General features: G+C 41.3%; 1 protein-coding gene across 5 annotated transcripts in view; it reads left to right on the top strand.

Moving 5' to 3' along the window:
- Positions 1-5,572: 5,572 nt before the first annotated feature.
- TEX10 (testis expressed 10) overlaps positions 5,573-12,835 on the top strand; it is a 33,725-nt gene continuing 26,462 nt past the window's right edge. For all 5 annotated transcript variants that reach the window (XM_070431064.1, XM_070431065.1, XM_070431066.1 and 2 more), the window contains exons 1-4: positions 5,573-5,728; positions 9,277-9,465; positions 11,172-11,884; positions 12,268-12,511. In XM_070431064.1, the coding sequence (XP_070287165.1) occupies positions 9,286-9,465; positions 11,172-11,884; positions 12,268-12,511 (1,137 nt within the window). In that variant the 5' untranslated portion in view covers positions 5,573-5,728; positions 9,277-9,285. The remainder of the gene's footprint in view (positions 5,729-9,276; positions 9,466-11,171; positions 11,885-12,267; positions 12,512-12,835) is intronic.

Here is a 12,835-nt window from a genome sequence, read left to right on the forward strand (position 1 = left end):
AGCAATTTTGCAGAGTGCCCTCTTGCACTCCTGGACCCCTGGGGGGATGTCAGAGAGCTGGTTTCTGCCAAATCCCTGAAGGCCAGGCTGAGGGACCCCCATCTCCCAGAGGGAACCCTGCTCACTCCACAGACGCCCTTCGAGCCCTGGTGCCCCCCCAGGTGCGGCCAGCCAGCTGGAGAGGGATTACGATTACGGGAGGTTGGCTCCAGGTCGTGTCCAGCACATCTTGCCCAGTCCCGCCCCATTGGCCACCTTCTAATTAATTTCCTATCAATGTGCACAAGTTTGTGCACTTGGCCACCAGTGTGTGTGTGTGTGTGTGTGTGTATAATAAAAGCATAATATGCTAATTAGACCAGACATCCTTCCAGAACTGCGAGGGAAGCCCAGGTCCCGGTGCTGGCAGCTGGGGGAAGGAAGGCCTATTCTTGCATGAATTTACAGTTCACCACTACATGTACTTAAATTTTTTTAAAACTTTGACATAATTTCAAAATTATTTTTTTATTCTTTGTTTAAAATATTGCATGAGTCTCCTTTTTCCCTCATTGACCTCTCCCCAGCTGCCCCCATGCCCCAGCACATGCCCTCACCCCCCCACTGTCTGTGTCCATTGGTTATGCTCATATGCATGCATACAAGTCCTTTGGTTGATCTCTCACCCCCTTACCCCCCGCCTTCCCTCATAGGTTGGACAGTCTGTTTGATGCTTCTATGACTCTTCTATTTTTGTTCATCAGTTTATGTTCATTATATTCCACAAATGAGTGAGATCATGTGGTATTTATCTTTCTCTGACTGGCTTATTTCTGATCTACAGAACCATGAGATAATAAATGGGTATTGTTTTAAACCACTACATTTGTGGTCATTTGTAACAGCAGCAACATAAAAATATTACAGATGTCTTGTTCTTCTTTAAATTGGGCCTGAGCACTGCCAAAGCACTTTGCATAACGGATGATAGGTACCCTCAAACATCTAGTATTATGCAATACCCACATTAGATGTTAAATACACTCTTCAAAAATGAAAATAATGTTTCACTGATGAATCTTTTGGTGGCTAGGAGCAGAAAGCCATTCGAGCAAGTCCAATTAAAGGGAGTTTGTTGTAAGAATAGAGGAGGAAATCTCATGGACCACAGGCATAGATAAAGAACCTAGTCACTCCACGGAGGAAGGGGGATCTGAGAGCATTCCTGGAAAAGTTCCCTCACACCTTCAAGCAAGAGCAGAGTGTGAATAAACATAAACATGGATAATGTCAACAAATTAGCTAAAATTAAATGCTTCATTTCCCTCCACACTGCACATCCATGGCTCATTTGATAAAGTCCTCTAAATCTGGTTATGTATAAGCTATGTAATTTAGGATTTTTAAGACTATTTAGAACAGTGACACTGGTGGGAAACAGAGAAGGAGGGGTGCAGAGTGGTCCTCTGGCTGGAGGTGGAATTCACAGGTGTTCATCAAGGATTGGGTGTAATGGTGAGAGAGAAGGAAGAGCCACGTATGATTCCCAAGATTCTGGCTCCTCTGTAAGCTCCAGGAGGACAAATACAGAATTTTTATTTTCCTTATTATAGCTACAATGTTCAGCACACAGTAGGTACTCAATAAAAATATTTGTTGTTCAGTGAGAGAAACCCACTGCATATGTTTCTTTAGCAGGGGAATGGCATGATCAGATTTGGGACTCAGATAATTAGCATGGACAGCAGTGTGGAGCATGAAGAAGGCTGAGGGGGTGTAGCTGACTGAGAGCTGTCTATAAAAACCCTGTCTCCTCTTCTTCCTGAGCATACAGCTCTACTACATTTCCCAGCCTTGCTAAAGGTAAGTATGGCCATGGCCATGAAAGTATGCTCTCTGCCCACTACTGGGCTGCTAGCAAGGACATTTTTTAAATATATATTTTATTGATTTTTCACAGAGAGGAAGGGAGAGAGATAGAGAGCTAGAAACATTGATGAGAAAGGAACACTGATCAGCTGCCTCCTGCACACCTCCTACTGGGGATGTGCCTGCAACCAAGGTACATGCCCTTGGCCAGAATTGAACCTGGGACCTTTCAGTCCGCAGGCTGACGCTCTATCCACAGAGCCAAACCGGTTAGGGTAGCAAGGACATTTTTATTCCCACCTGTTAACTAAAACTTTTCTTTCAAAAATTATTATAGTCCTAACCACACTCATTTAACTTCTAGGAAAGAAAAAAGGACTAGGAATCCAAATCTAGAGACTTTTGGGAAACACAATACCAAAACAAATAGAGAAATTAGTGACAAGGAATAGGCCAAGTTGTTGGAGCAATATAATAAAGGACAAAAGAACACAAATCCTAAGTAATAATTTAAAATGGAGAAAGATGTAGAAGGCTCTTAACATTTTTTTGAGTGGGGATTGTTAATATTTTAAAAGATTATTCCCTTCTCCTTCCTTACCCCAAGGAGAAAAAACTATGGGCTATTTATAATGCCCCAAATTTAAGAACAACTTAACTGCTCAACAATGGGGGTCTGGTTAAATTGATTACAGTAAAAAAATAAAGAAAATAAATTGATTACAGTAAATTCAAACAAGGAAAGATTATGTAGTCATTTCAAATTATCATGTACATAATACTTATTAAAGTGAAAAGGTAAGAGTGACATTAAGTTTTTTTTAAATGGTTAATACACAGTGAGTATAATATGCTCCCATTCATTTTTATGAGTGTGTAGATAACAGTCCGGTTGAAATCTCACCAAAATGTAGGAATGGTTATCTAAGCTTGTGTGATTGAAGTGATTTTCTTTTCTTCATTTTATTTAGATAGAAAAATTATACTTTTCTAAATTAACATGTACTAATTGAGCAATTAAAACTGAAAATAAGAAGATGCTCATTATTACTAGTCATTAGGGAAATACCAACCAAAACTACAATGAGATACTATTTCACAATGATAGGATAATTGAAAGCAGGGTCTTAAAGGTGATATTTAGCAGCATTATTTACAATAGCAAAGGTGGAAGCTACACAAGTATCTATTAATAGATGAATAGTTAAACCAAATGAGATCTATACTAGAATGGAGTATTATTTAGCTTTAAAATGGAAGGAAATTCTGACACATGCTACAACACAGATGAACCTTAAAGACATTCTGTTACTTGAAATCAGAGTCACAAAAAGACAAATATTGTAGGACTCCACTTATGTGAGGTAAGTCTAGTAGTCAAATTCATTAAAAACAGAAAGTAGAATGGTGGTTGTCAGGGGTGGGGAGAATGGAGAATGGAATTGTTTAATGGGTATAGAGTTTCAGTTTTGAAAGATTAAATCATTCTCAAGATCGGTTGCATAACAATGTGAATGTACTTAACACTACTGAATTGAACAATTAAAAATGGTTACAATGGTAAATTTTATGTTATGCTTATCTTACTAAACTTAAAAATATTGTAATTGAAAATAAACACAAATAAAGGAATTCTTTAAAGGAGACTAAGTATATGAGAAAATGGCTCACAATCACCATTTCAGAAAACCTCCCTTGCTAAGCCGGTCTGCTGTGATCAGTTTATTATGTGCCCCGTGGAGTTCATTAGTAGAGTTGGAAAAAAGGCTATCTTTATGTACATACTTCTCATGTCTTAAAAACGAGGCTATAAATTGGCAACCTGCTCATAAGTATTTTGTTTGTCCCACACAGTGTTTTCAGCTAGGACACAAAGGTATTTATTTGCTCACCAATTTTTAAAGATCAAATTTCTTATAAATATTTCTGGATTTCTGTGTGTGTGTGTGTGTGTGTGTGTGTGTGTGTGTGTTTCTTTCTTGAAAATGTGATTGCATTCCCTTATGACAACAGTTGGCTGCTGCTGAGGGCAGGCTGCTCCTTTAGCCAGGTCACCACTACTTCTGTCAGCGACATCACCGCCAGGCCCACCTTGCTCTAGGCTGGAGCAGAGTGAAAAAGGAGAGAGTGCTAGGAGGAGTGCTCAGAGGCTAAGAGACACGTCAGAATATGGCAGACCTCGAGGCCATCATAGAGAGCTGGCTTTTACTGCAAATGACATGGGGAGCTATTGAAGGGTTTTGAGCCAAAGAGTGCCTTGACCTTAGATTTTTAAACCACCACACAGCCATACTGCTGGTATTAGCTTTTAGGGGGAAACTATCTAGACTGCAATGGTGGAAACAGGGAGACCTACTCAGAAGCTTTTACCAAGGAGCATGGGATGGCTTAGATCAGCCAGGGAGGTGGTGTCAAGTAGGGGAAGTCAGGATGTGCTTGAAGGTTAAGTCAACAGAATCTCCTGTTGGATTAAATGTGAGATGTGAAAGGAAGAAGCCAGGCCAAAAAACCCCCAAAGGTTTTGGCATGAGTGACTGGGAGGATGAAGTTGCTATTTGAGATGAAGAAGCTGGAGGAAGAGTAGATTTAAGGGGGAAAATCAGGAGTTCCAATTTGGACATGTCGACCTTGAGACATATAGTGATATCCAAAGGAAATGTTGAGTAAGCTGTTAGACATAAGTCTGGAGTTCAGGGGACATGTCTGGATGGCAATAAACCTTTCATTTTCTGATTTAGTCTCATAATTTTTAATACCCTATAATATTGGTGACTCCCAAATGTTTATGTTTACAGTGGATTCAAGCAGAGTATGGATGTATGGCTGTGTTGCCAGGAAAGAGAGAGGTGAGCATCTTGGTCTGCCACTTTATCTCTGATCACATAAATCACATTTTCAAGAAAAAAAAAACAGAAATCCAGAAATGTTTATAAGAAATCTGATCTTTAAAAATTGGTGAGCAAACGCCTTTGTGTCCAGTCCTTGGATCTCAGGTTACCTCTGAATCCCTACCCAACTTTACTAAGTCGCATATCTATCTGTTAAGCTGTAAAGAGAAATTTGAATCAAGGTCTGAAATCCTTTCACTGGGGTTCTTTCCTCCACCCCACCTGCCAATCTTTAGCAAGGGTGTCTTTCAAAGACCCAGTCTCCCTGTTTCCTCATCCCCTTCCTAGGTATTTTAATCTCTCCCTTGATTTCTCTGGGCCCACTTAATTTCAGTAGCGGGAATCTTGGTGCTGAGAAATGGAAGTATTAGGGAAAATCCTCCACTAAGACTTTAGTTTCTAGGTGTATTTTGCCTTCTGTCAAGCAATTCTTAATTGCTCCATCCAGTTCCTGTCCCCAGGGATTCTAGGGCCCTTGCAGTTCCAATGAAACTTTTCTCCATCCAATTCAACTTATATTCTTCTCTGAATGTGCCTTTAGGTCTGAAGAACCGTGGTCTGGAGTAGGGAGAAAGGCTGCCGTCAATCAGCCGTAACCTGGGCGACACCCCCCACGCAGGTCGGAGAAGTTCAGGGCCGGACCCAGCACCCAGCTCTGAGCTCCGGTCCAGCGCTCTCCATCCTCCGCTCCCCGAGCGCGGGGGCTTCCGGCGCCGGCCCCCTCCTCCCGGGGGCGGGGCCTGCCGCTGCCCCTCCCACCTCCCTGGCTGCGCGCGGCTGCGGATCGCGGTCACGTGAGCGCGGCGCGGCGCGGGAGGGGCCCTGATTTCCGGGCGGCGGAAGGAGACGCGGCCGCGTGAGGACTCGGGGATTTGAAAACACGCTCCGGGAGCGAGCGGCTGCGGCCAGCGGCGCACGCCGTCCCTCCGAGGGCTTCTGCTCGGACGCCCTTCCTCGCTGCCTCTGCGCCCCGGGCCCCGCCGGACTCTCAGGTGAGTGGCCGGCGCCCATCGGGCCAGGCCCTCCCGGGGCGCGGGACGGCGCGCGGGGCCCTCGCCCCCCTGTCCGCGGCCCAGGCGGGCAGGGCCGGCTGCGACCGGTCTGCGCCCCGCGGGGGCCGGGCCGGAGCGCCCCAGCGGAGCTCGCCCCGGGTGCCGAGCCGGGCGGTGCGGAGGCGGCTGCCTGCGGGCGTTGGAAGCGCCTCCAGTGACTGGGCGGGTTCGCGCGGTTTGGGTCCGGGCGACTTTCGGGCGGGTGTGCGTGGATCGGGCCCCTCCTCCCGGCGCCGGTCCCGACGGCGGTGCACAGGAGGAGAAGACACGATCGTGGCTCCAGACCCAGGGGGGCTTTCACTTCTGGGGTGCGGGACTGAAGACTTGGGGCGGGGATGAGCCGTCGCCTCCTCCTCGCCGCCCAGGTGTGGAGGGGACCCGGGCCACCGGTTCTGTCGGGTGGCCCGTGTGGGGCATTGGCTCTAAGGGAAGTGCGGGGTCTCCGATTGGACCCCTCAGTAGAGTTTGCGGGGAGCTCATGAGCGTCAACGGGGTTGGAGAGGAAATTTTCAGAGACCGAGTGCGTGCAGTGTGCTTTCTCCTTCATACTTTGGGGGGAAAGAATTTGGAAGTTAGGGAGGGAAATGAGGTGGCAGACCAATTGGCCGGAATGCGGTTCGGTGGGGACCCCCCTTTTGTTGCCGTTGGAATGTAGGAGGTTCAGCTTCGGGGCTCCCCTTCGTCGGCGCTCCCGGGAGGGAGTGGAGTGTTCAGCCCCGGAGCTGGAGCGCCTGCCTCCGTTCGGTCCCCGCTGATGTGAACGTGGCTTAGCCGGGCCGCCTGATTTGCGGTGCTATGGAAATTTTTATCTCAGGTGAGAATAAGAGAAATTGAACTTGAAGAGTTCCTACTATGAGAATGTTCTCCGTGTACCATGAAAAGAATCTTAGCAGCCTTAAAAAAGTCAAGGAAGGGCGTTCAGCCCTCTTAATTTTTCCTAACCGAGGGAAAACACAAGTGTTACAGCTACGAAATGAGGAATAATATGGCATAAACTTGACTGCAGGCTGTTGGATATCCATTAGGTATTTAGTGTCTAAAATAGCACAGAGGATTCGGAGGGTTAGTTAATTCATTCGAATTTTCTGAATGTCTTGTACCGTTTATTTTATTTTTTTTTTAACTCTGATACTAGTTAATAAATTGTAGGGAACGCTCGCAAAGTGTACTTGCTTAATTAAAGAAACACGTTTTCTTTGGTATTAATAGAGGCCACGTAAGTATTAGGGACTTTTTTTTTTAAGTTTGACCCATTTTGGTTTTTTTTTAGACTAGAAAGGTGTGGGTGGGATGAAAACTTGGGGATGGGATAAGTGAAATAAGGTGAGCCCTTTTTCTACTCAGTTTTCCAATTTTCACCTTCATTCTAATATATATATATATAATATTAAGCTGGTTATGCAGAACTGTCTTGTATATGAATCCCTCTTCAACTTTTTTTAAAAAATATTTTTATCGATTTCAGAGAGAAAGGGAGATGGAGAGAGAGATAGAAACAGTAATGATGAGAGAGCATCAGTGACCGGCTGCCTCCTGCACGCCCCACACTGGGGATCGAGCCTGCAGCCTGGGTGTGTGCCCTGACCAGGAATGAACCGTGACCTCCTGGTTCATAGGCCGACACTCAGCCACGCCAGCCAGGCCCTCTTCAAGTTAATAAAGGACTAACAAACCTTTCCGAGCCACATCTTTAAAATGGGTTTAGTTCCGCCTTCCCTCATATGGTTTTGTGAGAAATGAATGCTAATGTATGTAATGCATCTAATAGTGTGTTTGGTACTAGTCCAGATACTTTAAGAAATTATACATATTTGTCCTTATAGCTTATATGTTGACCAGTGTTCCAGGCACAGTTCTGAGTGTTTTACAAATAATGAACTCATTTCCTCCTCATTCATCCTACCTCATAACAACTGTATGATGAAATATATATTATTGGTGTCCCTATATTGTAGATAAAAACTGAGGCACAGTGGTTAACTACAGCCAGAAAGTGGTGGCCTTAGTAAGAACCTAATCACTCTGTCTCTAGAATCTGCCCTTGACCTATATAGCCAAATCCTAGCCCATAGCTTATAGGCAAGTGGCTTCTGGATTCCTGGAACTTGAGCTGCTGGACTTGCACCAGCCATTTTATTACTCTCCCAATAATGCAAACCTTCATTTTACTCAATTTTTTTGGGCTCATGTGTAGCATTAACTTAAAAAATATAGCCAGGCATAGGACAATTATGATAGAACAGCAGATATTTTATTTATTTCAGAGGTACAATTCCAGTGGGGTATACAGTGGGAGGTAGAATTCATTATTTTTGTAGTGTGTAGAAAAGACTTCAAGAAGGGCTGAGCTGGTTCTAGGTACAGGAGACATTTTTTAGACAGAAGTTAGCTTGTAGGGAGAGAAAGTGGAGAGAAGGTGGGAAGGAGGTGCTATGTCCAGCTAAGGAGTTCACAGTAAAGGGAGTACAGAAACCCCTGAAAGCTCCTGAGTCTTGGTCACATGTGTTTAGAAATGGATTAGGGAGTAGACACTAGAGACAAGCAAGAAAACCTGTGGGAAAACTCTTGAACGGTCTAGGTTAGAGCTAAAGAGTGGAAGAAGTGCCGGGGAATGGGGGTAGGAAGCACAGATGAAAGATTTTGTGTGTAAGTGGTAAGGTTTGGATATAAGTTGAAAGAAAGAATGTGGTAAAGAGGGGGAAGTCAGCATGACACGGTCATGTCTGATTTATTATAATAGTGGCCTAATTGAGCTTGTTCCTTATCCCTCTGTTATTTCCTTTTATACTGTTTTTCATCCTGTTTTTTGGATACTATTTTCTATTTATGTCTAGTATGAACTTTCCCCGGGGTTCAAAATGCTGGTATCTTCATTTTTTTGCCTATATCAGGCTTATCCCCTACTCCTGATCTATACCATTTTCTTTGCTCATGAAATGCTCATTAACTCTCCTTGCTACATACCTGTATCTTAGCCATTTTTTAAGGACCCAACTTAGGTTCATGAAACTTTTCCCATTACAGGCTTCATTAAATAATAACTTTTGTTTCCAAACTTGGCTTTGTTTTGCTAAGGTTCAGAGTAGATACAAGATATCTTAGGAACTCTGTGCTGCTTTCCAACCCACTCTCTCAGTCCTCACCCTCCACATCCCCATAGAAAATTTCAAAAAGTTTCCATTTAGCACATTGCTTTACAGAAGGTTCCATGGCTAAAAAAAACCTTGACAAATCAGGGGCAAGCCGGTTGCCTTATTGTTAATGGCTTCTCTTTACAGGTCTCCTGGCTAAATTAAAATTTTTTTTATTGCTACTTCATAGCGGTATTTTCCATTTAATATTTTGATCCTTTGGTATACTCACTGTTGGCCTTGATTCTTGATTATCTTTGGTATAAATGATAATGTAAATGTTGAAAAATACCTTTGTTCTTTCATAGTTTATTTTGTCTTTATCCATCATTTTTTAATTAATTCTTTTCATTATAGCACTCAAGAATGACCAAAAAAAGAAAACGTCAAGATGATTTTCAAAAAGTAAAACTAAAAGTTGGTAAAAAGAAGCCCAAGTTAGAAAATGCTACTGTTACAAACTTTAAAACGAAGACTATACATCTGCCTGAGCAACTCAAAGAGGATGGAATACTTCCAACAAACAATAGAAAACTTAACATAAAGGTAAATCATAAATATTATTATCATAAAATTAGATTTTTTTTGAAATCACCTAGAAAGTTATGTTTTTGTGAGAAGTTGTTTTAACTCTTAGGGCTTATTGATGGCTGAAGTTTGGAGTTCATCTGTTACCCTGGTCTGATATTGCCACTGCAGTTTTCCCACCTCCCCCAGAAAGACTTGCTCAACTAAATCCGCAGTGATCGGTTTCTCCCTTGTATACTTAGTTGATGATTTAATATGTCATCTGGAAATACCTTGTGTTTTTTCTTGATATGTCAAGTTTTTGATGTTTTGGTTTTCAAGCGGTTTTATTCTCCAAGCTATTTTTTATAGCACATTGAGATAAGCATCTGTCTTGCTCATTTTTTGAACACTTATAACACAGCTTATAGGTTCATAATAAATGTGTGAAGTTAATTGAAGTTTGAGCAATAGTTTTACTTAAAAATTTAGTAGCTTTATTGAAATGTAATTTATACATAATAAAATTCACCCATTTACAATGACAATTCAGTGTTGTTGTTTTTTATATATATTTTTATTGATTTCAGAGAGGAAGGGAGAGGGAGAGAGAGATGGAAACATCAATGATGAGAGAGAATCATTGATCAGCTGCCTCCTGCACGCCCCCCACTGGAGATTGAGCCCGCAACCTGGGCATGCACCTTTGACTGGAATCGAACTCGGGACCCTTCAGTCTGCAGGCTGGCACTCTATCCACTGAGCCAAACCAGCCAGGATGACAATTCAGTGGTTTTAAAAATAATACAATTATGCTCTCAACGATAATCTAATTTTAAAACATTTTTTATCACTTCAGAAAGGAATGCTATACATACTCTTATAAAGTCATTCCTGTTACTTCCCTCTAGCCCTAGGCAGCCACCTATCCACTTTCTGTTTGCATAGATTTGCTGCTTCTGGGCATTTTAAAAGAAATGGAATCATACAATACCAGGTCTTTTGTAATTGGTCTTTTATGTAGCATATTTATGAGATTCATTCTTATTATAGCATATCAGAGCAGTACTTAATTCTTTTGTGTTGTCAAATAATATCCCAGTGCATGGTTATATTACATTTTCCTAACGTTGATAGACATTTGATCCCACTTTTTGACTGTTACGAATAATGCTTTTATGAATATTTGTGAACAAGTCTTTGAGATGATATGTGTTTTCTAGTTTTGCTTTTAAGCTCCAAAGGTTAAATAATATCAAAAAGGTATTCAAAGTCATGTTTTTTCACAGATTATGTAAATTCCATAGAGAAAATTTTCAGATGTTATAATATGAATAAAATACATATACACTCTGAAAAACCACTTAAAATAGAAAGGGCCTGTTAAATGAAGAGTATGAGAATGCACCCAGCATAAGTTCAGTACATAGTAGGTCTTCAAATGGTGGTGATGATAGTGTGCCTAAGTCTGCATGCAGGTTATTTTCAAAAAGAAAATTCTAACCAAAAATTATGTAATATTTTTATTAGGCTAGAACTAGTTTAAATATAAAACTGTGTTTCTGATCTTAATAAAAGCTAAGTGTTATTTAGAAATACTTACTGAGGCAGTTTCCCCAAGGAGTGTCAGTTTATCAGTATATTTTTAGATAGCATGTTTATTTGAAAATAATATAATGCATATATATGTGTGTGTGTGTGTGTGTGTGTATACCTAAAACCTGTGTTTTTTTATTTTTTTATAGGATTTGCTATCACAGATGCATCACTATAATGCTGGGGTTAAACAAAGTGCTCTTCTTGGACTTAAAGATCTTTTATCTCAGTACCCATTTATAATTGATGCACACCTTTCAAACATATTAAGTGAAGTTACTGCTGTGTTTACAGATAAAGATGCTAATGTACGATTAGCAGCAGTTCAACTTCTTCAATTCCTGGCCCCCAAAATACGAGCTGAACAAATTTCTCCATTTTTTCCTTTGGTAAGTGCCCATCTCTCTAGTGCCATGACTCACATTACTGAAGGAATTCAGGAGGACTCTTTAAAAGTTTTGGACATTCTGCTGGAAGAGTACCCAGCTCTAATTACTGGCCGTAGCAGTATATTGCTTAAGAATTTTGTAGAACTTATTTCTCATCAGCAGCTGTCCAAAGGATTGGTAAATAGAGACAGATCCCAGTCCTGGATACTTTCTGTAAACCCTAATCGGAGACTCACTTCTCAGCAGTGGAGGCTGAAAGTCTTAGTGAGACTCAGTAAATTCCTTCAGGCCTTGGCAGATGGATCCAGTAGGTTGAGAGAAAGTGAAGGACTTCAGGAACAAAAAGAAAATCCCCATGCCACTAGCAACTCCATTTTTATCAACTGGAAGGAACATGCCAACGACCAGCAACACATCCAGGTTTATGAAAATGGGGGTTCACAGCCAAATGTCAGTTCACAGTTCAGGCTACGGTAAGGATTTCAGTTATGTCCACACTCAGTTTTCCTATATTGAATTATAACTGCTGACAATTGATGGCTAATGGTGGGAAGACATGCAATTGTCTTTCATAGTTTTCATAATAGTTATTCATGATTTGGTTTTATTTACTCATGGGAGGCATCATTTGAAAGTATTAATTTATTCATTTTTAGCAAAGCCTAATGAGAAGTAAAGCTTGATAGCCTCTTGGCTTTGTCATCTTAGAATTTTATTTTTCTTACTAGTCTTGATCAATATAATTGATCAATATCATGGTTCTTTATTTTACTGGTACTTTATATTTAAGATTTACATTAAGCAAGGAATAATTTTTAATCATTAAATATTTTTTATTCTTATCCTTCTTTATTAGGAACCTGATTGGAGGACTAGGCAGTGTGGATGAAGGCTTGTCATCTCCTGAAAACTTGAAAGGATTTATTGAGATAATAATTCCATTGCTGATCGAGTGCTGGATTGAAGCTGTTCCTCCACAGCTAGCTACTTCGGTTGGAAATGGTGTAGAACGAGAACCACTGCAGGTTATGCAGCAAGTTCTTAATATTATTTCCCTTCTGTGGAAACTTTCTAAGCAACATGATGAAAACCACAAATTGGTGAGAACTAACGGGTTCTTTGTTTTCTTAGTAATACCTTTTATCATAAATGGGCAGATTAGATACTAGCATATTACCACTGATTGGTTATGCATTTTCTTTTCTTTTTAAATCCTTGCCTGAGGATATGTTTATTGATTTTAGAGAGGAGATGGGAGGGAGAGAGAGAAAGAGAAAAACATCGGATGCCTAACATACGCACCTTGATAGGGAAATGAACCTGAAACCTTTTGGTGTACGGGGTTGGTGATGCTCCAACCAACCGAGCCACCTGGCAAGGGGAATTACACATTTTCCAAACAATTCTTAGGGTTTAATTGTAAT

This window comes from Myotis yumanensis, unplaced genomic scaffold (genome assembly GCF_028538775.1).
Source record: "Myotis yumanensis isolate MYYU_CA2020_CCGP unplaced genomic scaffold, mMyoYum1.0.hap1 SCAF_12, whole genome shotgun sequence".
NCBI lineage: Eukaryota > Metazoa > Chordata > Mammalia > Chiroptera > Vespertilionidae > Myotis > Myotis yumanensis.